The sequence below is a fragment of the Pezoporus wallicus genome, unplaced genomic scaffold (genome assembly GCF_028554395.1).
Source record: "Pezoporus wallicus isolate ANWC-B61680 ecotype Strahan unplaced genomic scaffold, APGP_CSIRO_Pwel_v1 contig_13339, whole genome shotgun sequence".
Taxonomy (NCBI): domain Eukaryota; kingdom Metazoa; phylum Chordata; class Aves; order Psittaciformes; family Psittacidae; genus Pezoporus; species Pezoporus wallicus.
In genome coordinates this window covers 1-26,814 of record NW_026642476.1, presented here as the reverse complement: position 1 = coordinate 26,814, position 26,814 = coordinate 1, and the positions used below count along the sequence as shown (strand labels likewise).

Genomic DNA, 26,814 nt, shown 5'->3' with positions numbered 1-26,814 from the left:
TGTGTGTGTGTGTCCAGACCAAGTTGTGGTTCTTGAAGGCGAGCAAAAGCATCGTGTATATCCAAGGGGTGAAGGGAGGGCTCCGTCTAGGGGCCGGCAGCAACACCCCCCCCCCCCAGCTCGCAACGGGGAGCAGCAAACCCTGGCCTTTGGTCTGTGTTTTATATATATATAGATTATATATATAAATATCTATATTGTGTACAGCGACTGCGGGAGAGCGGCCGAGCGGGTGCTGCGGGCTGGGGGGGGGGGGGGGAATGGCTTTTCGCTGTGGGCCGGGGCTGCCCCTAGGGAGCAGCCCGTCGCTGGCGCTGGTTCTGCGTGTTGGTCTCCGTTCTGCCTAGCTTCGTCCTTAGACAACGCCGCTTTCGTCCTCGACGTCGTGCTGGTGCTATCCGGATCCCCCCCCCCCCCCCCGTTTGGAGTCTGTATTTTTTTATAATAAAACACAAATAAATGTCGTGCGAGGCCCTTGCTTTGGAGGAATGACTTTGCCGTGTCCCAAAGGCGGGGGGGGGGGTGTGGGGGGGGAGCATCCAGTGCCAACCCCCCCCCCCCCCAGGGGAAACCACGCTTGACTCTGTCCCTACATCCCCATCGCAGCCTCTCCCGCGGCGCGCCAGGGCTGTGAAGCCAGACCGCTCTGCTGGGTGGTGTGTTAATTACGGGAAGGATTTAATTACCGCGTTAATTAATAATAATGGATATTAAATTAATTAATATGCAGTTGTTGATAGTACTTAATTATTGGAGGTGCTGCAGCCCCGCGGGCGGGCGCTCGGGGCTGGCACGGTCCCGGTATCTCCCCGGGCACCGCCGCTGCCAAAGCTACCCCTGCACCGGGATGCGTTGTGGCAGCCCGAGAGGACACCAAAGCTGGGACGTGCTGCTCATACCGGGCATCACCGGATCCTTCGCTACCCCTATCCCGACCCAGTGGGAGGCGATGGCAGCCCCCAGCCCGCTCCTTTCTTCCTCAAGTACCGAACTCTCCTGTGCAGCCCATTCCTAGTGCTTAATGTGTATTTCAGCACAATGATAGGAGCAATCCGCTATTCATTAACCCAGGCTCCTACAGCTGATCCGAGGCGCTGAAGTTTGCCACAAGAGGGTGAAAGACTTAATTTTGCTTCTTAATAATGGCCATCTGTGTGCCAGCAGCGAGGTGGGTGCTGCACCGAGCTCCGCAGCGCTGCCGGTTCCTGCTGTGACGGGCAGGGAAGTGCTGGGAAAGAGCCCGGCAGGGATTTGGCAGGGAATAACAAGGTGATTTTTTAGCCCCGCTCAGGGAGGTTTTGAGGCCTGACTCATGATATTTTTTAACACAGGGGGTTGGAAACACGGAGTTAAAAATAGCAAACCGGCAGGCGCAGGGCTGAGAGGGATCATCGTTAGTAAGTAATTAATTGAGTCATGGAGTTTTAAGGCCTGAGAAGGATCATTTAGACCAGGCAGCTCGTCACAGGGGCACCGAGGCTTGATTTAAGGACTCGTGGTGATGGAGAGCTGGTCCAGCCCGGATGCTCCTGCTGCGGTGTCCAGGTATCACCCATGTCAGTGGTTACCCTGCTTAACCAGGGCACGGCCGGCTCCCCACTGCCCCCGGCAAGGGGGTCCCTGCGGCTCTGGGGTGTCTCCTGCAAAGGGGAGAGGGGATGTGGGGACCGGCTGCAGGGCCCATGTGCATTAAAGCAGTTGTTATTTGGGTTTGAAACAGCCATTGCAGAGTATGAGCCCTGGGTCGAGGGACGCTCGAGGTGCCGGTGCCATGCCCAGGGCCAGGGTCATTCCCTTTCCAAGCATCGCTGATTCTTGCCGCCCTCTTTCCGCATCCTAAACCCTGTCGGTTTTAGCATCCGCGTTACCGTGCGGGGGAACCGCAGCTCCCTGCCTGGCCAGAGGGGGGAATGACCGCCGCAGCAGGTGGGATGTTGGGAAATGGGAGTGAGTTTTCCACCCCTTTCCTTGTTTAAAGCAGCTGGCGCTGCTGGAAAACCAAGAATTCCTCTGCTTGCTGACCCAGAGAAACACGTCTTAAATCTCTTTAAACGTGGCAGCATGTGCGAAGGAAGGGGAAGGAAACAGCCCCAGTCTCCAGAGGGATTCCCAGCCCCATGACCCCCTGAATATCCTTAGTTCCAGCTGCAATTGGGGGTGAGGGGGCAGAATAGGGCATAGGGATGAGTGGGGTCTAAGCACCCCCAGGGCAGCCGGGGCTGAGGGATGGGATGGGGCATCCCTAGGACCCCCTCATCCTGCGGTGCCGCAACTGCAGGGCAGTGCCTGGAGCATGGCCAGCACCAAGGGAAGCAGGGATGGTGCCACATGTGGCTGGTGGTGTCTGAAACGGGGCTTTATGGGCCTCAGGCTCCTCTAGCACCAGTTTTACGTTGTCAGTGTCAGGGCTTCCCGGCTGTGTGGGCACTCACAGCCCCCTGTGCCAGCAGTCGGGGTTCAGGGCTGACAGGGATACGGTTTCACCTCTGCACGCCGCACTTACTCCAGGATGTGGCTGTGCAATTAACCAGGACCTCAGGGCTCGGTGCAGGAGGGCTGGGGCCATGCCCTCCTTCAAGATATTCAGGTGTGGGGTGGGATGAGGGTGGCCTGTGGGGCTCAGCTTTCCCAAGTGCCATAACTCCTCTACTGAGCAGGGACGGGCAGCTCCCCCCACACAGCCCTGCTCCAGCACACCCTTTCCCTTCCACACTCTCCACTGACCAACCACTGGACCCGTGTCTGGCCACGGTGGCAGGAGCTGCCCCTGCGATCCCATGGGCGAAGCACAGGGTGGCTGCTGGGGTGCCTCAGCCATGGCACAGTTGGGTCACCCCAGTTGCACCTCCACAGGTGCCTCTGGTTGCTGACCCCATAGCATCCTGCTGACCCCATAGCATCCCGATCCGCTCCAGTTCAATGGCATCAGGGGGAAGCTCAGAGGTCCTGAGCCCCCACGGCAGCAGCCTCCCGGTCACGGTGTTCCCCTTCCCGAGAGCATCTGCTCTGTGTCTCCACTGGCACATTGCTCCGTGCTCTATTGCAACGTTTCGGCGTTAATAGTTTTCTGCTTTAATCCCATGAAGGCAGCGGGCGCATCGTGCTCCACTGGCCCGTGGAATATCCGCCTGGTGCAGCCACTGCTGCAGACAGCGCAGGAGCCCGATCCGCAGCTTGCTGCAGCCTCCCCAGTCCCGGTGACATGGTCCAGGCTTACACCTTGGTGAGGCTCAGGATCCAGCACACCAGTTCCCCTGGCACCTCTCCGGCTTCCTTCCTCTTGTTCTCGCTCCAGGTTCAGAAGCCTGCAGGTGAGGAGGGATGCTCAGCAGGTCTCATCCCTGTTGTGCTCTGCACCAAGGTTTTCCTGGTCTGTGCCATGGAGGGGCCAGCCCGGTGCCTGCTCGGGCAGAGATGCTGCTTCGGCTCCTCTGGCAGCCTTGGGGCAGCCCCAGATACCTTGTGCTGAGGGAAACCTTCACCATGAGGAAGGGTCGAGCTTGAGCATTCCCGGGGCTGCTTGGGGCAGAGCAGGAGGCTGGGAGCACCCAGTGCTAAAACTGAGGCCCCAGACTCGCTGGTGCGCTGCCCCCCTTCCAGCCACCCCATGCACCCCAACGCTGCTCCGCTCCCCACCCCTTCCCAGCATCTGCCTTCAATTTGCCCCATTCCAATGAATTCCCAGAGGCCAGGCTGCCCCCTTCTCCTCCCCGTGTCCCCCCCCAGCCTTGTGCCTGAGGCCGTGGCTTGTGGACGCAGCAGAGCTCAGGCTGCTGGAGGCACCAGTTTGCACAGTGCCATCCTGTTCCCTCGGGTCGTGCAGAGCAGAGCATGGACCCAGCTGCAGCAGGGCTGGGGGGGGGCTCGGCCCTGTGTCCCCTGCTCCCACAGCACCCTGTGCTCACCATGGGCTCACTGGCACTTCCCAGGCTCCGTCACTTCTCTCCAGCAGCTCCCGGCGCAGGCTCCTGCCCTGTTTTGACTCAGCTCGGATAAAAAGTGCATCCATCACGGCGGGAGCGGCTGGGCTCGCAGGGGGCCCCACCATCCCTGCTGCTTGTTTCCTGCTACCTGGCTGTCACATCTGCAACTTCACTCCCTGCCTCCCCTCCTGCCATCCCTCTCCCCAGCCTTATCTCCTGATAGGTACAAGGAATACAACCAGAAACGTTCATGTAACAAGCTGCTGGCTGCGGAGCACCCGGGAGAATACCACATCGGGGATGATTTATGAAAATAGGGAGCGAGAGGAGAGCGCAGAGGTGAGGGATGGAGCTCCCGTTCCGCTCCCGAGCAGCGCCAGCACCTTTGCTCCCGGCTCATCGGGATGCGGGGCTGTGCCTGGTGCCGGCGGGAGGCTGGAATCGGAGGAGGGGGGTGCGTGGAGCCCCCGCGCTGTCCCTTTGGGGCCATTGATTTCCATGAAATAGCCCAGCCGCGTGTGTAATTGCACGCAGCGGCGGCAGCCTCCTTTGCATGCGGCTTGGCAGGGCCCTGCGGGCAGGAAAGGAAACTTTTCGGGCCACCAGACATTCACTTTCCTTCAGCTGCTCATTGCCCTGCCATGGGGAGAGGGCGATGGGGCCATGGGCTGGGGGCTGCTGCAGCCTTCTGCAGCATCCATAGGGAGCGATGAGGAAGAGGATCTCACAGAGCATCTTATCAGGACACAGGGCACCTTCCCTGCCCCTTTATCCCCATCCCAAGCCCGGCCTGGCTTGGGGCAGAGGTGAAGCAGGCGCTGAGCATCCTCATCCTGTCCCTGCCAGCCCCGGGAGCTTTGCCAGGGAGCGATTTCTCCCCCAGGCACGGCGTGAGCATCCATTCCCCTCGGCGAGCTGCTCTCTCGCAAGGTAACCGGCATTATATTCGGACCAATTGCTCCAGCATGATCCTCCTGAATGTTGCACAGCATGTACACGGCGTCTTATGTAAAATACATGCCCCTGGGTGAGCCTTTTAATAGCAATGTCTCCTGCCTGGGGGGGTGGGGGGGGCCGCTCTCTGCCACGGCGGTGCCAAGAAATGATTGAAAAGTTGGGGCTCGCCGTAGGAAACACCCCGCTGGGGGGAACAACGTGTTTTCATTCCCCTGCCAGGTAACAAATGAAAAGAATTGCAATGAATGCTAATGGGGTGCGGAGCGGATGCTGCGGAGGCTGCCAGGGCTGGAGCTGGGGCTGGGCAGGAGCTGGGGAGAGTGGGAACAACGGGGTTCAACCCTGAGGGACTCAAGAGCTGCTGGGGAACCCCGGGCTTGCAGGCTGGAGCTGGCCCCTGGCACAGAACACGCGCCCAGAGCGGAGCTGGTGGGCGCTGCAGGGGCGATGCTCTGGGATGCTGTACCAAAATCCTTTCTTTCCACAGTAAAACGCAGCTGCAGGAAGGCATCACCCCGCAGAATTCCCCTTGGCAGGAGTTCCCATCCCTATGGAGCCTGTCCCTGCTGTTGCCCTCCCTGTGCCAGGGCTGAGCTGAGCAGGCTCCTGGTAGGCAGCCGGTGACCGGCTGTGCCGAGCTGAGCTGTTTGTAAATGCAGCGGGTCTGGGAAGCGGGAGGGTAAACACGGATGAATAGCCTTCACCCACTCCAGTAAATATTTTATATCACACACCAAGAAAAGACACTCCTATTTAAATGATTTATAAAGGAAGATCATGTAGAGGTTTCCATAAAATATGTAGGGCTCCTAATCCCGACATCATCAAGCAAAGAGGACTGAAATCATATATTACCTTTTCAACAGCCTCGCCGGCTGCAGGGATACAACTGACAAATAAAAGTGTGTTTACAGCTTTTGGGCTCCTCTGGGGAGAGGTAAATCACGGCCGGGGTGGGAAGGGGAAAGGAAGCCGGAAATTAAGTGGCAATTTCTGTCCATCACGGCAGAGAGGGGCAGGGGGATGCCGGACCCGGGGGGCCCCCGGTGTCCCCATCAGTCACCCTCTGGGTGCAGAGATGCTCATCCCCCGGTGGGACCCCGGGGTGTGGGCACAGGGCACAAGCCCTGCTCGTGTGCAGTGGGGTGGGTGCACATCGATGCTGTGCCCTGCTCTGCTCCTCAGAGGGGCTGGACTGGGAGAAGCCATAAGAGATAGGTTTCCCATGGGCACCAGGGGAGTCAGGATCAGGCACATGGCCTTTTCAACCTTGGGGCTGCCATCTGCCCCCTCCACACTGCCACTTGATGCTCCCATTGCCCCATCACCACGCCGCATCCTTTTGGGTCCAGACACTGAGGTTTTTTGCCCCTCCTCCTCCCCCCCCCCCTCCCGATCCATCTGAGGTCACCACCTCCCCACGGGGTGCTGGGGGGGACCCGCGGCCCCGGCATTCGGCACGCACCACGGTGAGGGGCACAGCAGCCTCTGGCAGCGGCGGCGGCGATTTGGCATGCGGGAGCCAGCAGCCGATGGGGCCCCGGCCGCCGCGTTATTAAGGGATTAGCAAGTTGTCTTGGCGCTCAATTGTAGATAAGTGCCGCATTTTGTATTATCTTTTCACGCTGCACCGCGAAGGATGACAAAGAGACAACATGGGTGTCATGGCCTTCAGCATATCATTAAGGGTAATTTGTCTTGCGAGGAGGGGGAGGGCGAAGGGAGAGAGGGAAGGGAGAGGGAGGAGAGGGAAAAGGAGCCCGGGAGGAGAGAGGGGATTAAAAACTAAGGAGGGGAGATTAGGAGTGAAATGTGAACTGTATTCAGAGTCAGCCAGGCAGGGAGAAGCAAACAGCCGAGGAGGGGACCGTGCCGCAGGGGCTCAGCCCCGCGTCCCACGCCGGAGCTGGCGGCAGGAGGAAGCCCAGGGCTGGGGTAAAGGAAGCAAAAGGCGGGCATCATGCTCCAGGGGCTTTGGAGACACACACCCCCCCCCTTTTTCCTGCACAGAGGAGCCTCAATCCTTTGCATTAATCTAGAACAATAACCAGCCATCCAGCCCGGTGTCACAGGCAATAAGATGCACACGGGGAGGACTCAAATCCATTTCTCCCCTTCATGACTGAATAACCATTGCCATCAACCTGGGGCTGAGGGTTCCCAGGGGGGTGGGTGCACAGCAGCAGCTTCCTTGCGCAAGCTGCTCCTCAGTGCAAGCTGCTCCTTGGTGCAAACCTTTTTCTCACAGGCTTTGCAGCATCCCCAGCCCCGCTCAGCCCCATCCTTGCATGGCACATGGCAGCCAGCGCTGTTAGGAGCTGGCACCGCACGGTAGGGTCTGCTCCCCCCTTGCTGGGCAGCGAAGGGTAAAAGAAAGAGTAATGGCAAGAGGAAAATGTAGCAGAAATCCAGCAAAGCCCCCCAGGCCTGGGGCTGAGCCGGCGGTGGTTTGCTCTATCGGTCAATCAATCAATCAGGAATAAAGGTGCAGGTATTGATCGGGGAAGATGGCTTTTCAGGGGCTGGGTAATGGAAATATGCATCTGGAGACAGTCAAATGGAACCGCTAATGCAACGGTCACTGCAACGAGAAGCTGGCCCTATTTGTAGGAGGAGAAACCCTGCGGTGGCAGCTCCCCTTCACCCAAACACCACTTCGGCCCCTTCCCGCAGAGCCTGGGGTGGCCAATTCCCCATGGGGCAGCCAGGGGGCGGCCGGTGCTGGCCGGGGGCGCGGGGGACTCAGCCACTTGGGGAGAGGAGCATCCAGGTGCCACCGTGACACCCAGCCCCGTCCTCCACTGCAGGGACCGGGTCTGCTGGGGACAGGGACGGGGCATCCTCCCGCATCCCCTCCCTCCCTTCCCCTTCTGATAATCCTATTTTTGAACCAGGGGATTAGGATCAATACTTCACTCCTAATGCTGTGGTAATACAGTGTTACACCGCCAGCGCCAGTTCCCTGCTGAAACACTTAAGGTAGTTTAAACCCATTTGTGCCGGGGAGTGCGGTGAATCCACAACGAGCTGGCCGTGCAGCCCAGGCGCTGCCGCTGCGGGCTGGCCCAGAGGGCACAGCCGGCCAGGGGACAGTGGCCCTTTGAGCCAAGGGTGCTGCTGGACCCTGGCACAAGCGAGCATCCCTCGTGCAAGCAACCGAGCCCTCGTGGGCCCTGGGTGCTGGGTTCAGCCTGGCTGAGCCGGTGGAGGGCCCCAGTGTGGTGCAGGGGGAAACCCGTCCGTTTTCCACTGCAAATTGGCTGAGGGGTTTGGAGGCAAACTCCCAGGGAATAGAAACACAAATATTTCCATCCAGTGCTATAATTATGAATTAGAGCAAAGCTCTGTCTTTATTAGGTGCTAATAGAGATAAAGGGGGTTTTGAAATGCAAGGCACAGCGACGGAAATGCTAATTCACCCGGAGACCTTCCTCTCTCCCCAGACCGCAGGTTTCAAGGCAACTTCTCTTACAAAAAAAACCCCCAAAACCTAAAACCCAACCCCCCCCAGTTCATCTCAGATCATCTCAGTAACTCAATTACATCTATTTAGGGACGCAGCAGCGCTGGCACCAGCGATGCCCCAGCGAGCACCAGTTATACCCTACAGAGTGTGAACACTGAGGCAGGCAGAGGAGCGTGTCCCCAGCGCACATGGGTGTTGCAGCACGCACACACACGCATGTTGCAGCACACGCGTGTGCATGCACAGCGGTGCTGCTCTGGTGCTGCTTGAGGCTCTGAGCTGGAGGAAGCTGAATCACTGCCTGCAGGCGAAGGGCACAGCCACAGCCACCGGTTAGAGGAGCTTTTGGATCTGCAACACCACAGGAATGGCCCCACATCCCCTCGCCCACCTCATACCCCCCTTCAGGACACCAACCCCACTGTGGAGGAGCCAGAGCCCGATCAGCTCTGAGATGACCGGAGGGGGACAGAGCAGAGCCCAGCTCACACCTTCAGTGGGGCTGTGAGTGTTCAGAGGCTTCCGAGGTGGGATATGAAGGAAATGAGTGGCACGGATCCATTTTCCAGGGATGCCGAGCTCCCCGCTTGAGGCTGGAGGATGCTCATGACATGCTCTGAGGGGCCCGGGTGGGCTTTGGCATAGCCAGACCCTGCACCAGCACCAATTTGTCTCATCCCACCAAGCGGGGCCGACTGCACTGGGTTACACCGGTGAGGATCTGTCTTTCTGTGCTCAGAGTTTTCAATTAAACACAAAAATACCCTGTAATAACCCACAGAGGGCTTTTATTCCTTCCCTTTCCCATTTGTTTCTTTATTTTAAAATAAATCTATTATGAGGAGCTTAGAGATGTGTGTAAAAGCAGCAAGGGACGATTTGAGGATTAGGGATCGCTGCTGTCCTGGTGTGACGAGCAAAGGCAAGAAAACCCTGCCGGGGCTGGGAAGGGGATGCTGTGTCCAGCCAGGGCGTGAGCAGGGAGGGTTATCGCAGTGCCGATGGTTCTGGAAGCAGCAGAGAGACCCCGGTGCCAGCGATCCCATGCTCCTGCTGCGTTCCCCACCCGCTCCCTGCCTGCCTGCATCCAGTTTAGCATAAAAGTCATTTTGTTTTGGGCCCCCTGACTGCTGCTCCCTCATTTCCAGGCAGCAGATAACTGTCCTGAGCACCAGGGAAACCCACGGGCTGGGGACCGGGGTGAGCAGCATTTAACCCCCTCCGCCAAGGATAATTGGCTTGTTTACCGTTTTCCTGACCCCCAAAAAGACAATGAAATTGTGCACAAACCCAATAGATTGTAGCCACATGCCTGCAGAGAGAGAGGCGATAGAAATGAAATACAGATAGAGGCTTGCGTGGCAGGGATGGGTAATGGATTCAGAGCGTGAGCAGGGACGTGCCGGGGATATACCCCGTGTGCACCTCACGGGGATGCTCGGGGTGGCATTTTGGGGACCAATTCTGGCTTTCCTGGAAGCACGGAGCCTGGCAGGTGGTGCTGAGCCTGATTTGCAGCACTGCTTTGGGTGAAAAACGCATGGTCTGAGCAAAACCTGCTGCTGGGGGAGAGCTGCAGGAGCAGGGGGCAGACATAGGGGTACCTGGAGCATCCCTGTGCTGGCCCCCTCGCAACCCCTGCTCATCCTCTTGCTTTAACGCACCACCTCTATTTATTCTGCTCCTGTAACTGTAAAATTGATTTTCTTGCAACAAGACGCTTTTCTTTCACTACTGAAAGCACCCAAATGCTCCAACATAAGACACTGGCAATTTTTAATTAGTTTCCTTTATACCTCTTGCCTCCCCGAGCACGCAAGCGGAACGGAACAGGGGAGCCCGAAAGGGAGCAGGATCCAGAGGTGACAAAAAGCACTTTTTATTCTTGATATGATTATTAATGTTACATGTCCTTTACCTTAGGAGGCAGGAGCGCAGGAGGGCAGGGATAAGCAGCAACAGGCACTGAGAGGTGATCAGTGCATCTTTTAGCTGCAGGGCTGGAGAAACGTATTTAACAACTGTAATCTTTATATATTATCTCAGAGCAGCTCCTTGCCACATGGCCCCGTCCCCACAGGCACCCATTGAAACCCAAACCAGTCCTGCTCTGCTTGGCCGTGTCCTGGTCCATGGGGGCAGGAAGGTGTTGAGGGCCCCTCAAAGGTGAGCTGCAAACACGTGTAGGTGATGCTGGTAATTGAGAGCCCCACAGCGTCTCACACCCTTGATAGCGAGCCCAAAGGCTTAAGGCTGGTGTGCCCCTATGAGCCTTCACTCTTGGAGGGCTCCTGCAGCTGCCCTGTGCCCCTGAAGGGCAGCATTGAAGCCAGGGATGAGCCTTGGTGGATGCTCCAGGGAAGCAGGTGAGGTCCTAGCACCGTGTGTCCCCCTCTACCAAAGCCCTGGGGTGGCTGCTCGTTGCTGTTGCTCCCATGGGATCCTGGTCCAGGAGCTGGGTACCCCCATCCCACGCTCCCCTTGCACTCTGCTTAGAGCCGTGGCCAGTCCTGCAGGTGGGAGAGGTGCCGGGGTTCCCAAGCATCCCTGTTGCTGGGAAGGGCCGGGGGTGCCCAGGAGCAGGGCAAGCTCAGAAGGGTCTTTGGGGCTGCAAGGAGAGAGCAAAGCCCCTCTGGCAGCGCGGGCATGGGGAGCACCCACGTGTGAGTGCACAAACCCATGGATGCGTGAGCACCCAAACCAGCGGCCCAGGAAAAGTTACTGGAAGGGGGATAAGGGGAGAGGGAAGAGAAAAAAGGAGGAGGGGGGGGGAAAGGGAAGGAAAGTCCTGCAGGCTTTTGCCTTGTCAGTTCTGTGTCTGCTGTCACTCAGGCGCCGAATTCTCCTTCAAGTTGTCATAGCGAGGCTGGCGGGGATTATGCCGAGGCTCTGTCCAGAATTGATTCATGTGGAACGCGTGCTTGACGAGCGGAACCGCTGGTGTGAGTGGGAGCCGCTGAGACCCCCTATTTTCCCACCTTCCTCACACAATCTGGTATTGTTCGGCCGCAGCCTCGGTGATCCCTGCGCCTGGGCTGTGACTGACACAGCTTTGAGGCTCTAAGGCGTACTTTGAATTTCTAAAACCTCTCAGGAAGTCCCCGGGGTGCCTTCTGCCATTGTCTTGTTTCTCCTTTCGCCTTTTTCCCTTTCCACCCCAATCTCTCCCTCCTCCCCTTTGCTTTCCCCCCTTTCCTCCCCCTAATTCCAGGCCCTGCAATCCCTGGTTTCTCTGTTCCCCCATGTTCCGGCTCTGACCCTCTTGGGGGCTGCTCAGCCACTTTGCAAACATGACTTAAAAAAAGATAAAAACTAAAAGCTCTGAAAGTTCCCAAACCCTTGATCCGCTGCAAAGGGCTCCACTTGTTTGCTTTTGATCAGCCGACACAAACCCCAAGATGTGTTGAAAAGTAATAATAGAAACAAAGCTTTCACCTAACCCATCGCGTGCTCGCATCCGTCTCTGCCCGCTCCGGCTATCGGTGCCATCCATCCGCATAGGATCTGGGCAAGGAGCTTGCATCTTGAAGCATTCCCATCAGGAAAACCCTGCAGAGCCCCCTGGCAAAGGACCGGGCTGTCCCCGGCGCAGGGTCTGGGCTCTGCTCCCTCTGCCTTGGGTGTCCATGCACTGGGACCACCGAGCCGGCGCTACCCTGTCCCCCCGCAGCCCCCAGCCTCTCCTGGGCTCGGCACTATATAACCATTTCCCATTTCCAGTCTTAATCTTATAAGAATGAATTGAGAATGACCAGTGTAAGTACACAGGTGCCACTGGGAGCAGAAAGCACTCTTTAATCTCAGATATGAAAACAATTCCCTGCTCCGCTCGCTAGCAATCAGCAAGTGCTATCAGTGCCGCGCTCTCCCCGGGAACAGGAGAGCTTATAAATATGAATTAGCGCAGAGAAAATCTACTCTCTTACCTAAAGCTAAATGTTATCTGGGTCCCTTTCGAGCAGTGGCTGACATTTCCAGAGTGCTTTTAGTCACATCTGCGGGAAGACAACTCATTTCTGGTGGCACAAAAAAAAAGAGAGGAGAAAGGAAAGCAAGAGGAAGTGGAGGAGCAGGAGGAGGAAGGAGCAGCACAAGGAGACGCTGCCTTTGTTTAAAGAGGGAAATGCTGAATGCCTGAGCCTCCTCTGGGAGAGGGGAGATGCTGGGTGGGCTCTGCCCTGGTCCCGATGCTTGCCAGTGGGTGGATGGGGAATGCAAAGGCTGGAGGTGTGAATGCACCAGCAAAAGCAGCAGGGTCTGCCCCAAGAGCAGGAGTCGGTGCTCGAGACGGAGCTGGGAGCACCGCCAGGGACACCCTGATGATGGGGAGGCTCAGCACCCACGGCCTGTGCAAGGCTGGGCTGTGCTGCCCTGCCAGAGCTGGGGCGATGCTCCCACAGCCCCGGCTGATGAATGGGGAAGGATGCGGCCCCGCAGCGGGTCTGCAAACCCTGTCCCTCCATCACCAGCTCTGATCCCGCTCCCTGTGCTCGCCGGCCTCCCCTGTATCTGTGAGGGAAGGAAGGACAGACCTGAGAGGCTCTAATGGGACCCTTAAGCTGTCTTTTAGAGGTTTAATGAGCGGTTCCTGGCAGGAATGCTGAACATCCCCAGGTAGCCGGGGGGGGGGGATGCTCTGTGTCCTTGTCTGGCTTAAATGAGCTCTGCCCTCATTTACTTCGTGCCATTCAATGGGCAAGGCGAGCAGCGCTGGGGTGCGTGTGCTGGGGGAGCTGAACTTCTGTATTCATTTCCATTTTCCGTTCTGACCCATTGAGCATCGCTCGGTGGCAGGAGGTGGCCCAGAGGCTGCCGTGCTCAGGCCGTGCTTTGCCCAATGCTGGCAGCTTGTGGGGTTCAGGGAACCTCGGGGGTCCCCGCTATGGCCTCATCTTCCTGCCCTCCGTGCCCCACGCAGCCCTTTTGCTGGAGTTAATGCCCTGCCATCCCGTGCTTCATCCTGAACACTGGCGGCCGCGCAGTGAGACAGAAATGATCTGGAAAAGGGCAAGAAGGGCAGAAAAATGTTTCCTGGGATGTTAAATAAAGAAAAAAGAAGGGGACTTCAGGCACCTAAATTTATGCTGCTCTAAAATGGATTTCATTCCAGTGTGACGAGAGAACAAAATAATTAATTCCTCTCCCGCAGACAAAAGGCTGGAGGCTTTCCTCTTCCCACTGAGCCATCAGGACGATGGGCAGGTTCCTGGGGCAGCTCGTCTGGTGCCAGGCCTGAATCTGGGAGGTGCATTCCAGCCCCTTCCCACCGCCTGGAGGCCTGGGCTGCAGCTGATGGTTCTGGCTCCCCTTGGTGCTGATGGGGTGCGCAGGGGAGCGGGGCTGCCCGTCTGCCATCACGCACCCATTGCCATCGCCCAGTGGATCCATGCTCCACCAGGTGCCCCCCAACCATGGGTGGCAAAGTGGGGGTCTGGGGGCACCGCGGGTGGGATTGCAGCCTCTTTGCTAAGAGGGGAGTTACTGAAGGGAAGGGGCTGCCTATGCTCTTCAGACACAGCCCTCGCTCTTCTGATGGGGATGAATGGGGGGGTCTGTGCTTGTTCTGGATGGAGTGATAAATATTAATTCTCCGAGCCAGCCTCTTCCAGCCCACCCTCGTCTCCACAACGTGTCAGGACAGGGAGAAACGGAGGCTGAGTCAATGTACTCACTTAGCAGGTCACTCCCTTTAAGAACATCCCTTTCAAAAGAGAGTTGCAACCAGACCACATCAAGCAGGGCTGAGGCTGCCTCCCTCAGATGTGATTCAATATTCTAATAAATACTTGGGAAACCCATTACAAAGAGAAGGGTTCGTGCTGGTGAGACCTTTGCTGCCTTCCATGCGGGTCTCCATTCATGCTGCAGCTTGGGGGAGACCGTGCAGCATCGCCGCAGCCCATGGGGGACATGGGGGTTGCTGCCCCACAGGATTCTCTCCCTAGTTCCAATATTTGAGCTGCTCCTGGCTCACAGCTTTGGGGATAAGCGTTGGGCAGGCCCCGCAGCAAGAGGAGCCCCATTCCTGGACACGTCTGGCAAGGGGGGGGGGGGGGGGAATGGAGCATGTCCCTGACATCCCCCCCCGCCCCAGCCTCCTGCTTGTTCACTGTCGGACCTGACGCTGTTTCATCTCCTCCCCTTGTACCTCCAGGAGAAACTTCCTGCTCGGCGAACACAAAACCCCTCGGGGCTCTCCTCAGCCATGGGGCCAATTGCACCCCGACCCCAAGTCAACCCCTATCCCCATTGCCATCCCCTGGCCCCACGTCCATCTCAACCCATCCTCATCCGCAATCCCGTCTCCGTTCCCATCCTGTTCTTGGCCCTAGCACAGCCCCGATCCCAATCCCACCTCAACCCCATCCCATCCCATCCCATCCCATCCCATCCCATCCCATCCCATCCCATCCCATCCCATCCCATCCCATCCCATCCCATCCCATCCCATCCCATCCCATCCTCCCGCCCCGTCTCCTGCCGTGCCCCCCTCCCATTCCCACCCCCTCCTCTCAAACCAATCCCGCCCCAATCCCAATTTGAGGCCCGCCCCCTCCCTCCCTTCTCCCCCCGCTCCCATCCCTCGGCCGACGGCGTCACCGTGCGGCCGCGTCCGGCAGCGCCCGCGCAGGACCAGGATCGGGACCGGGATCGGGACCCACGGGGCTCCGGGCGCTCCCCGCGTGCCCCCGGCCTGGCTCCGGGCTGCGAGCGATGAGGAACGGCTGCAGCGCGGGGCAGGGGCCCGGGGCCGCCCTGCGCCCGCCCCCGGCGCCCATCGCAGCCGGCGGCACCGGGGGGCTGCGGGACGCGGTGCAGTGGCGACGTCGGGCCGAGGGGTGGCACGGCCGAGCCGAACGGGAGAGCGGTGATGCTGCCTGGGAGGGTCCCGGTGCACCCACCCCGGCCCCGCATCCCCACCTTCCTCCCTCCCTGCATCCCTGCGGTCCCGCTTCCCGGCATCCCTGCGGTCCTCCATAATCCCTGCATCCTCTCATCCTTGCATCCCTCCATCCCCGCGCTCCAGCGCTGCCCAGCGCCCTGCGGAGCGCGGCCGAGGAGCTCAGCCCTAACACGGCCGCGGTGGAGAGCAGCGCGGGGCCCTGCCCTCCGCTTGGCAGCAACGGGCCCGGGGGGCTGCGGCCAGGCCCAGCGCCAGCACCGGGGTGCGCGGGGCTGAGCGGGCCCCGCACCCAGCACGCACCGGCCCGCGCCGGGGATGAAGCAGCGTTGGGGGGGACACGGCTCCGCTGCACAGCGACCCCACAGCTAACGGTGAGTGCTGGGCCATCAAACCGGGGCTGCAAAGAGGCCCGCGGCAGGGGGGGTGCTCGATGTTAGCGTGGGTTTGGGTGGGACTGCAGGAATTGGGGGGCAGCAAATACCCCACGTGCCAGTCCCTGGGGCACAGCCTGGGCTCTGAGCGTGGGGTCTGGCCCCCTGAAAAGGCGAGGTCGTCCCACAAAGGTGGGGATAGGGTGGGAAAGGGAGGAAGCGGGGAGCGTGGTGTGAAAAGCTGGGGGTGGCATGAAATAGGTGGGGGGTATAGGCTCAGAAAAGGCAGCGTACGTGCCTGCGGGGAAGGAGATTTGTGGCTGCAGCTCCATCACACTCGATAATCCCAAGCGCTGCTTTTTGCTGGGCCATCTGGGCTCTTACACGCGGGGGGGGGGGACATGGTGATGCCTGGGTCTCCTCTTCCGAGCAGCTGGCAGGAGACTGCTGCCCCCGGGCCACCATGCCCTCCTCCGAGAGCAGCAGCGAGTACTGGATCGACGGCTCCCACCGCAAGGCAGCCCTGGAAGATTTCTACGTCGTGGGCCCCGAGCTGGGACGGTACCGGCTGCTGGGGGGGGTGGGCAGGGAATGCCGGGGGCAGGAGCCCTCCTGGCATGGGAGCGTGTCCTGGCTGGGGCAGGGACCGGCCTGGAGGGAGGAGGGACGTGGCGGGGATGGAAGCATGGATAAGGGGGGGTGGAAAGCAGAAGACCCTGCCCCTCACGCCTAAGCTGGAGCTTGGGTTGTGTCGTGATGATGCAGCGATGGTTTCAGGGTTGGGGGCTTGCAGCATGGGGCCCCCTTTCCTGTGTCCGTGGTTCTCACCCCTGTGGGTGGGAAGCGGGCTCCTGGTGTGACTCGTCTCACCTCTGAGCAGCCCAAGGCTTTGGGGGGGTGAGCAGTGAGCCTGACACAGTGCGGGGCCATGGTGGGTCCCTCCTGCAGCAGCCCCTGCAAACAGACACAGCCCCACAGGGGTTTATTCCCAGATCTGGATTTATCCCACCCGGCTCAGGAAGCCCTGCTGAGGACCACCAATGTCCCCATCCCTGTGTGGTGGCTCAGAGCAGAGCCACCTCAGCAGCCACCAACTGCTTGATGGAGGCTCTCGTGACTTGTTTTTTAGAGGCCCTAGCATAAATCCTTACAGGCAGGGAAGAGCAGGGCTGACACGGGAGGTCCTGCGGGTGCTGTGTGCCATTCGTGCTGGGGTGGCCAGGAGATGTGTTTTAAACCTGCCCATCTCTCCTTCCCTGGCGGGTTTGTCCTGGTCTTGGCACACGTGGCTGCTTGGCCGCTTCCCAAGCCCTTGCAGGGCCCTGCAGGATGCAGAGCCCAGGGCTGGTGCCAAGTGTCTGGGCCTGGAGGCTGCTGATGCCCCATAGCAAGGATGCATCCTGGAGATGCCCAGGCCCAGCTCCTGAGCCCCTTTGAGGAGAGCAGCGGTGCTGGGAGCTCCCAACCATGGGACAGGTTTGTCTCTGGTGTCCCAGCACGCTTAGGACAACGGGGATCCAAGGGGGTGCAGGGAACCCTTGGGTGGAAGGTCTGACAGTCCTGTTTGTGGGGCAGCAGAGGCAGCGCCGCTGCCAAGCCCTGGAGCAGATGTTTGCAGTGGTGGTGGTGGTTGAGGCTGGGTCAGCCCCAGCCATCTGCAAGGGAGCCTTTGAGCCTTAAACCTATCAGCTCCAGCAAAACCATTTAGGGCTTCTTACTGAGGTGTGGCCAGTGTCAGCGCAGGGCTCAGCACCACGCAGCCCTGCACAGATGGGGGTAGGACAGAGAGACAGGCTCTGAGCAGTGCAGGTCCTACCGTCCTCTCCACGGGCTGGCCCTGGTGCTCCACGGGCTGCTCCAGCCCCCGTCCATCCGTCAGGCTCTTGTGGCAAATCCCATTGTTCAACATTTTCCAGTTCATCTGTAAAGCAAATGCAATTATCTCCTGTCGCAGTCAAGGTTGATTGCAGAGATTTATTCAAGGCTTTAAGCAGCAGCGAGAGCAGCGGCTGCTGGGGCCAGCGGGGCGAGGGGCTGGGGTGTAGCGAATGCCGGCACGGATCCAGCCGCTGCTGTAATTGGGAACGCGGGAGGGGCAGCCGGCGCATCGCCATGGGCACAGCGGGTTGTGCCGTGCCTGAGGAGCGGCCCCTGCACCTCCTAAATGCGGAGCCGAGGGCTTCGAAATGATCCTGTTGGCAGCAGGAATCAGGCTGCAAACTGTCTGTGGGGAGAACCTCATGTGGGAAGGCGACAGGCGGCGGGTCTGGGCTGGGATGCAGCTGAGATGAGAGGGATGAGGAGTGCAGGCGGCTGCTGGGGTACTGCAAAACCCTGGTGCGTTTGGAAACGGTGCCTGAGGAGCTGAGCTGCTACAGGAGAGCTCCTTCTCCCACTGGGAATGGGTTAATGGGTGCTGCAGCAGCAATGCCATTTTGGGTTCAAATCGAAGGCTTCTCCTCACTTTCCTGAGCTGGAGAAGGTGGGAGCAGCTGCCTCTCCCCTTCCAAACCTGAGCGGTTTGTTTCCAAATTGCTTTTTATTTGCAAAATAAGATTTCATAGAAAACGTTGAGCAAAGGGAGGAAAATGTTTTGCAAGTGGCCTAGAAGTGCCGGGTTTTGTTCATCCCGCAGCATCCCTGTGGTACCCGGTACCCAGCTCTGCCGTTGCCATGGGAACGTGATTCCCAAGTTCAGCCAGATGAGTTGCAAAATCCGCCCTTGTTTCTAAAGCAAATCTCTCTGTCATGAGAGCACCCCGGGGACCGCATCCAGCACATGGGGCTGCAGCAAATGGGTCACTTCCAGCCACGCTGTGCATTGGTCTTGGTCTCATAGGAGGTTTTGGTGTGAACGATGGTGCCTGGCGTGCAGCTGGCTTTTCACTGTGGGTGCTTGGGGGTGCCATGCACCTTGAGCTGAACCTGAACTTGGGTCCCAGAAGATGGTGAAGCCAAAGAGCAGTAAAATGTGGCTGATTTTCAGGGGTGAGAATTAATCTGCTCAAAGGAGCCAGGCAGCAAAGATGAAATTGCAAATTAATCCTGTAATGACCTGAGGCAATGGGTTGATTTTGTTGTCCAGTGGCTAAAAAATTGTTATTCACTCGATCTAAAGATCACTGGCAGCTGGGGGCACTGCTGGGGGTTCAACAGGAACGATCCCTCTTGTCACCTGCAGTGGTTTAACCTGATGGAGAGGTTTTGCAGTGACACGGGATCGTCCTGTGTGCCGTGGCCTTGTCAGGGACACGGCTGGGACCCACACAGCATCCCCGCGGTCCCTGTGGCCACAAGTGGGAAGAGGGAGGCTCTGTCCTGTCGTGAAAGCAGCTTAAGGATTTAAATCCCATCTAGGACTTGGTTTAATTAAAATGGCTTTACCCAGGAAAGCTGGAAACGATGCAGGGAATGGGGCGCACAAGGAGGCGGATGTGCGCTAGGCACTAGCAAAGGTCTGGGGGGGGGCACGGGGTGAGCAGAACCCCCTGCTCCATCCACACCACCTCAAGCACCCCCAAACCTTCCGCAGGGGGGCCACCTCGGTGGTCTACAGCTGCCAGGAGAAGGGCACGGGCACCCCATACGCTGCCAAGGTCCTGAAGAAGACGGTGAGTGTTGGCAGGGTGGGAGGTGACTTTGCTACCAAAGCACATTGGGACTGGGATGGGGCTGTTATTCGGGCTATGGGTGCAGATGGGGAGGGGGGGTGTGTAATGGGTGCATTCTGCTGCTGAAAACAGGCCCTGGGACAAACATGGGAACCTGCAGGGAGCAATGGGGAGGGGTTGTCTGCATGGCAGGGGGCTGGAGCCAGCCCTGGCAGCGCAGGTAATGCTGTTTCTGCATGGGCTCTGTGTTCTAGATCGACAAGAAGATCGTGAGGACAGAGATCGGGGTCCTGCTGCGGCTCTCGCACCCCAATATCGTGAGTACGGCCCTCATGGCACAGCTCGCAGCTCCCTTTGGCTTGGGTCCCCTTAACGCTTCCCACAGGCAGCCCAGTGGTGCCGAGGGAAGGGCTGGGGTGTCCTTGTCCTCATCCCATCCCGGTGCAGGATGAACCCACTACCCCTGCCTGCACCCAGTGTCCGCTCCCTGCCTGGCACACAGGCATGAAAATCATGGTCCTTGCAGTGCCTTTGAGCTTCCCATCTCTGACACCAAGGGCCAGGCTCCCTCCCCTTCCACCCACACCCCCCATCTCCTGGCCTGAGATTTCCATTTGGTAAGCAATTTCCATCGAGGAGATCAAATGAACACCACTGAAAATTGCCCATCTGTAATGAACCCTGCAAGGGGAGATAAAAGGGCTGTGGGTTCCACGTCCCAGCACAGCCAGTGCCGTTTCTCTTGCTCAGCGCTCGGGGGATAACAGCAGCTTGGCTGGAATGATTTGCAACGCCCAGAGCGGATCTAATCACAGCCGGTGTCAGCAGAGCCAGGGCCACCGTGTCGGCCCCTCTGCAATGGCAGGGACCTGGGGGCTCTGCTCCATCCCCATCCCTCCCCAGGCCAAAAAGGCTTATTCCCTGCTGCTTAGTTCCACTGACAAATTGCAAAAGCATCTTGGAGTCAAGGGAATAACACAAAACCCACCTGGCAGCTGAGTGCTGGTGCTGCAGGGGTGCAGCAGACCCCACTCCGATTGATTCTGTGGCCAGCACATCACTTTGCTGCTGGTGCTTGCTGCCCAGGCTGCCATTTCTTTTGCAGTGTGCCTCAAAACACCCTCCATGGCAGGGGGCTGGAACTGGATGAACTTAAGGTCCTTTCGACCCCAAACCGTTGTGTGATCCGATGATTCTAAAACCCTGGGCACAGCTGTTTCCAGCCCAGCCCATGTCAACCCTCCTTGGAGCAATGAGGCTTTTCCCCTGTGGGGATGTCCTGACCATCCCCAACAGTCCAAATCCTTGATGCAAAGAGGTGAAGCCAAGAGAAGCCCAAAACATCCTAAAACCAGGGACAGTGGAGGCAAACAACGCTGAAACTGGGGCGTCCCTGAGCCCCTTGGCCAGCTCGGCACAGCCCTGCCTTAGGGTGTCCTAGGGTTTTGGAGCTATCAGGCACTTCAGCCTTTTCCTCGGAGGCATTTCCCCACTCCCAGGACGTTTGGGCAGACACAGGGATGGGGAGCATCACTCAGAGCAGCCGCTGGTGTGGGATCAGCCACGGCTGGGGAGAGGCTCCGTCATCCGAAACGCAACAGAAGATTCCATTAGTGCCTCCCCTCCTCCTTTCCTCCCCAGGCAGCAGCTCCACGGAGACGTGAGGAGGAACCAGCCGGGCAGGTTTAATATTTAAATCCCTGCGTTTTCTGTAGGGTTCCGCTCACTCCCAGGTTCAAGTGGGTTTTTGAAGCAGAGCTGCTCTGTTTCATTATTTACGCCGGTGCTGCCTGTGCGCTCGCTATCGTTCAGCACCGACCTCAAGAGCGGATGATAATAGGATTGTAAACTTTTGAAGTTAATAGGAAAATTATAGTGCTTCCGTGTATTATTATAATGCAATAAGCTGCCACATAGTGTCTCTCACCCTGCAGGGTATCACGGCTTGTCACCCAGCCTATGAAGGTAATGATTAAAGCCCCATGAAATTCGCAGTGTCACAAAAGTCTTAAGAAGCGTGAAATTCTCAGTTTTCCATTAAAAAATAAAAAAAATGCATTTTGACGTAGTTTTAAGAGAGACCTGGGAATTCCAGATCTGCTGCAGTGGCACAAAGGTCTCTTGCAGACAAACTCACCTCGTGTGGGAGCTAAAACCTCCCAAAATCATGAGGAAACCAGTTCCTTTAGTACCTCTTTTGCTAAAACATGGTCCAAGGGCCATTGCCAAAAGTGCCCGTAGGGTCCCAGAGGTGGCTTTGGGCTCTTGGGGTTCCATGCATCGATCCCGCATCCTTGCAAGTGTAGCTGTGCAGAATGGGTCCCAGGAAGGATGAGGGCAGGGCTTTGCTGTGGGGCTGGACAAGGTGCCAGCATGGCTGAGGAAGCTGTGAAATCAAAAAGCTTTTCGTGAGCTCCTCTTCCAGCTAATGAGCTTGGAGACGGGAGGAGGATAAAGGCGCCGCATGCCTGTATTCCCATTCCCAGCATCGCCTTTAACGCATGATTAAGTGAGCAGGGCTGTTACAAGCGTTAGAACAAATCACGTTCAGACAAATACAAAGGCAAGGAGGGAAACGTGCCGGTTGTCCCAATAAACCTCTCACACCCCAGTGGCCAAATGCTCCTCCTGGCACAGCCTCTGCATCCCACATCTGCATCCCTCTTGCCCCTTTCAGATCAAGCTGAAGGAGATTTTTGAGACCCTGTCTGAGATCGCGCTCATCCTGGAGCTGGTCACGGGAGGAGAGCTCTTTGACAGGTACACCCAGCCCCATCATCCCCATCCTGGCTCCTAATGGGGGGGGAGGGAGGATGAATTCCACCCTGATGGCAGGGGGAGGATGAGGATGAGGATGGAGGAGGCTGATGCACACCATGGTTGGGGGACAGAGGGTGAAGGGGCTCCATATGGGCAGGGTGCTGCTGTGCTGACCCAATGTGCCTGCAGGATCGTGGAGAGGGGCTTCTACAGCGAGCGGGATGCAGCCCATGTGGTCAAACAGATCCTGGAAGCTGTCTCGGTGAGGTGACCCTCGGTGGGTCAGGGTTGTCACTGTGGGGGCTGCACCCTCCCAAATACCCCTCTCACCCTTGGCCCTCCAAAGGTTTCGCTGGTGGAGGGGCCTCTTCCAATCCACATTTGGGGGGATGAAGGAGGAGGGAGGAAGGTCAGCGCTGCTCTGCATCACGGGGCTGCTGGAGATGGGGTTTCTATAGCAACAGGAGGGTTTAAAAATGGAAACTCACAATGGGAAGTGTCCTTCCCACGCCCAGCAGCCGCGCCAGCACCGCAGGCATTGGGTGTTTCCAAAGGACAAAGTTGGGCGAGTTGGTGCCGTGTTTGTGCCCAGTCACCCCCGATCACTCTCTGAAGCAGATGGGGATTCTCTGCCCCTTCCCTCCCTTACCACATCCCTGTTTCTTCCCTCTATAGTATTTGCATGAAAACGGGGTCGTCCACCGTGACCTGAAGCCGGAGAACCTGCTCTATGCAGACCTGTCCCCTGATGCTCCCCTTAAAATCGGTGGGTTTGCCGGGGGGGGTTGCGGCACAAAGAGGAGCTAACAGTGCCTCCCCTGACGGCAGCGCTGCACTCTCTGTGTCCCTCAAGGTGACTTTGGGCTCTCCAAGATTGTGGATGAACAGGACACCATGAAAACCGTCTGCGGCACACCGGGATACTGCGGTGAGCAGGAGGGAAGAGCCAGGGAAGCGGGAGGGGGACCCGAGGGCTGCTCCCTGCTGCTCAGCATAGGCCTGGCTGATGGCTACGCCAGCATCAGGAGGTGCTAACGGTACCCAGGAGGTGTTTTCTCTGCGGGGAGCTCCCCACACCTGTGCATCTGAACCCCAAATTCTGCTTCCAGCCCCTGAAATCCTCCATGGCTGCCCGTATGGCCCTGAAGTGGATATGTGGTCTGTGGGTGTCATCACCTACATCCTGTGAGTAACTTGAGGGTGGCAGTGGAACCACCAGCTGCTCCACCTCAGCCCACTGTGAGCTGCTGGCAAACGCTGGCCTGGCTGTGCCATGGGGCCCGGGCAGCAGTGTGTAGCTCCTCTCTTGTGCTCACAGGCTTTGTGGCTTCGAGCCCTTCTTCGACCCACGAGGGGACCAGTACATGTACAGCCGCATCCTCACCTGCGACTACGAGTTCGTGTCCCCGTGGTGGGATGAGGTTTCTCTCAACGCCAAGGATTTGGTGAGTGAGGTAGCGCCAGGGCTCAGGGCTGCTGAGTGTGAAGGCTTCAGATCAATGCTTGTGGAATAACAAAACCAGGGGCTTTTGAGGCAAATGAGGCCTTTTCGTTGGTTACAGGTCAGAAAATTGATCGTCTTGGACCCCCGGAAGAGACTGACCGTCCACCAGGCTCTGGAGCATCCCTGGGTCACAGGGAAAGCAGCTAAATTCGCTCACATGGACAGCACGCAGAAGAAACTGCAGGAATTTAATGCCAGGAGAAAACTGAAGGTAAAGGTGAAAAAGCCCCATTAAACCCCCGGGGGTGGCTCGTGTTCACGTTCCCCTTGTGCAAACAACTGGGGCTATCAGAGCTGCTGTCTCTGGGTTTTAAGGATCCCTTGCCTTGAGCAGATAAATGCTCAGTGACACGTGGCAGCTCAGGGATGAAGGACGACAGAGCACAAAGGAAAAGCCTTGCCTGAAGCGAAGGGCTGGGTTGGACAAGCGGGCGCCATCGCTCTCTCTGCATGCTCCCGCGGGGCTCGAGCATCTCAGGGAATGCATAGAAGGGGAAACATCTGCCTAAGACATGCTGCTAACTGCTCACACCACTGTGCCTTTGCAACAGGCTGCAATGAAAGCCGTGGTGGCTTCCAGCCGCTTGGGCAACCACGGTCACCACGACTGCTCCCGCAGCGGGCGCAGCCAGAGGGCTCCCCGGGGAGCCCGCCTGCCCCAGGGCACAGGGACCGCTGGCCACGAAGCCACCGCCACCACCGAGGACCTCGAAGCTTTCCAGAGCGACCGCCCCGCCGTGCCCAAGGTTCCTGTGAGCAGCGCCAGCTGCCAGAGCTAACGTGCCCGGCACCGGTGCCGCCTCACCGCAGCCTCCACAAGCAGCACCCCACTGACCCTTGGAAGCTGGCACAGGGAAAGGTGGGGGAAGCCGTTGGGACAGGAGTGCCCCGAGTGTCAGTGTGTGTCAGGAGCCCATGATCCGTGGTGTGGAGCGTCCTTGTTTAGTGTCCTGTTGCCGGTGCAGTTGTAGCTGGTCACTGTGAATGTGTGTCTGTAGGGACCCGACTGAGGAAAACAAGGCTGGTGACTCTGTCTTCCAACAAATGAACAGTTTTGGCCACTGTGGCTTGAAAAGATCCCAAGTGGCTTAAAAACCAAGGAGCAAAACAGCAGAAAAAGGATTTCTTTCAGCTTACCTACACAGGCAGGAAGCTGCCTTTACAACAGCGTTTTGTAAGTTCCTGTAAATAGTCCTTAAGGGTTTCTTTAGGGAATGGGTGCATCTGGGTTATCACTGACCATCCATGTTCCATCTCCAATCCCTCTTACCAGACGCAGCTGTAGGTTTACTGCTGTTATTAGACATGGTTTGTAGGAGCCTTTGGACCCAGCTGTTTGATCCTATCTGAAGAAAAGGTGTTAGTGAGTGGTTCCTTTATTATCTCTAGATGGTAGACAAACTCTGACTTGTGCTTTTGTTCCACTCCAGCTTCATTTGTTCCCACCTTCAGCCTTGCTGTGGGTACATGATGGTGGCTGGATTGTCCCAGACTGGGAACGCAGCTTGTCTGGCCTCTTCCTTGGTGTTCCAGGTTGCCATTCATATGAGTTTTAACCAAGAACAATGCAGCTCTTTCCACAGCACATTGGAAGACTTTGTAACCTGTAATGGTGCTGTTGTTTCCGGAGGGAGGACAATGAGTTTATATGTATTGGGTTGTTTTTTTTTAAGTCTAGCGAAATCAGTTGACAAACTTCTTGGAAAGACTTTTTTCAGGCTGTTATTGACCAAGCCACAGGATGAGCACGTGCAGATTTTAATACAGAACAAGCAATCAGTCAGGAAAAGCCATATTTAATGCGGGAGAAGCCAAAAAGCCAGCGCCGGGTTTGCTGACCTGAGGTGCTGCCTCAACCTGCACCCCCGGCCGGTTGGGCCATGCACTTAGAGCACATTCAAGCAAAAAAGTGTCAAAATTTGTGCACAAAGTTCATTTTTCCAGCACGGGGACACCATAGGTGATGGAGAGGTGGCAAACACAACCTGAGGCTTTGGTGATGCAGAACCTGGGCATCGGGCAGAGCTCCAATGGCAGCAAAGGCAAACGTAACACAAAGAGCTTCGTGTTGATGCAGAGCACAAGCAGAAACCATAAAGATTACGCGTAAGGGCTGATCCATACCACATGACATTTCTGTTTAGGGTGCATGCAAAGCCGAATTCAGGGACGGGATGTTCAAAAGGGTTTTTAATTGGGGAAATATCAGGTCTCGGCCAGAAATGTGCTTTCATTTTAATGAACTCCCAGTCATACCTTCAGTGGGGAAGCAGATGAACAGCAGGAGAGAAAGCGATCACCGACAGCATGGGAGAGGGCTTCGGCAGGGGAAACATCCCATCTTTTTCTGTGTGTTTGGGAGGGGGCAGTTTGTTTTCTCTCTTTTATTTAATACAGAGGGCTGAACTTTGCAGTGCACCCAGCTCCGCTCTTTATCCCATCCTTCGGGTGACACTGTCCTTCAAACTCCATCATGTGTCCCCATTTACCCCAGTGGGGCCAGAACTCCACTTTTACCATTTTGTTCACTAACGTGGGGCTTAAAATTTGACTATTCGCTATCGTCTGGCACGAAATACACATTTAAACGCCTTGCAGGACCAGGCCAGGTAGTGTTGCCCAGCAGTGTTGAGCACTCCTGATCCGGCAAAATAACGGGAATGAAGGCAACAGTTAGGTATCAGCAAGTAACAAGTGTCTTCATTGATGGAAGCCGCTGGAGGGAAAACTGTAAGCAAAGAAAAGGAGTTTGCCTCTTCTGTTACACAGTATTATTCCACAAGTATCAGTACTCAAAAGGTAGTAAGAAACTAAGGGAATAAAGCCAATATTGGTCTGTAGCTGTTTTCAGGATGTGTTTTACTGACTACTTCGGTGTAGTGGTGACATTGCCGATACTGCAGGTATTTATAAAGTAAAGAAAGTCAATAAAGTATCCAACATCATCACCTGTCCTCTGTGTTCACTGCTGTTCCCCGGAGGTCCCAGAGCTGAGCGGGCAAGCCCCGACTCCCTGAAAGCCGTTTGGGGTTTACTTTTTCCTGCCTTTTTTAACCCATTTCCATGTGACAATGGATTCTCCAGCTCCCGACACCCGAACACCGCCTCCAGCTGCGGATCTCCTCAGGGGGACGGCGGTTACTGGCATCACCACGGGGCTGAGGGCCGCGAAGTAACCTAAAACCCCGCAAAATAAGGCAAATCCCGGTAATGTTCCGTTAGAAAAGGCGGCTCCGCGTAGCCCCGGGGGAGGGGCCGGGCTGAGCGCTGCGGTCCCGGCGGCGGCTCCAGGTAAGAACTGGGGCGGAACCGGGCAGG

General features: G+C 57.4%; 1 protein-coding gene across 1 annotated transcript; it reads left to right on the top strand.

Annotated features, from left to right (window-relative positions):
* The first annotated feature begins 15,554 nt into the window (after positions 1-15,554).
* On the top strand, positions 15,555-24,897 carry LOC130610627 (calcium/calmodulin-dependent protein kinase type IV-like). Its single transcript, XM_057430662.1, has 12 exons — positions 15,555-15,621; positions 16,055-16,182; positions 19,154-19,232; positions 19,487-19,549; positions 21,910-21,992; positions 22,182-22,254; positions 22,668-22,758; positions 22,846-22,920; positions 23,102-23,177; positions 23,311-23,437; positions 23,555-23,707; positions 24,048-24,897. The coding sequence occupies exons 2-12, from the start codon at positions 16,085-16,087 to the stop codon at positions 24,273-24,275; spliced, it is 1,146 nt and encodes a 381-aa protein (XP_057286645.1). The 5' UTR covers positions 15,555-15,621; positions 16,055-16,084; the 3' UTR covers positions 24,276-24,897.
* Positions 24,898-26,814: the final 1,917 nt, after the last annotated feature.

Coding starts and splice junctions, on each gene's coding strand:
- LOC130610627 (XM_057430662.1), top strand. CDS start 16,085: ATGCCCTCCTCCGAGAGCAGCAGCGAGTACTGGATCGACGGCTCCCAC. Junction 19,550..21,909: donor GGCTCTCGCACCCCAATATC/GTGAGTACGGCC, acceptor TGCCCCTTTCAG/ATCAAGCTGAAGGAGATTTT. Junction 22,255..22,667: donor AGATCCTGGAAGCTGTCTCG/GTGAGGTGACCC, acceptor TTCCCTCTATAG/TATTTGCATGAAAACGGGGT.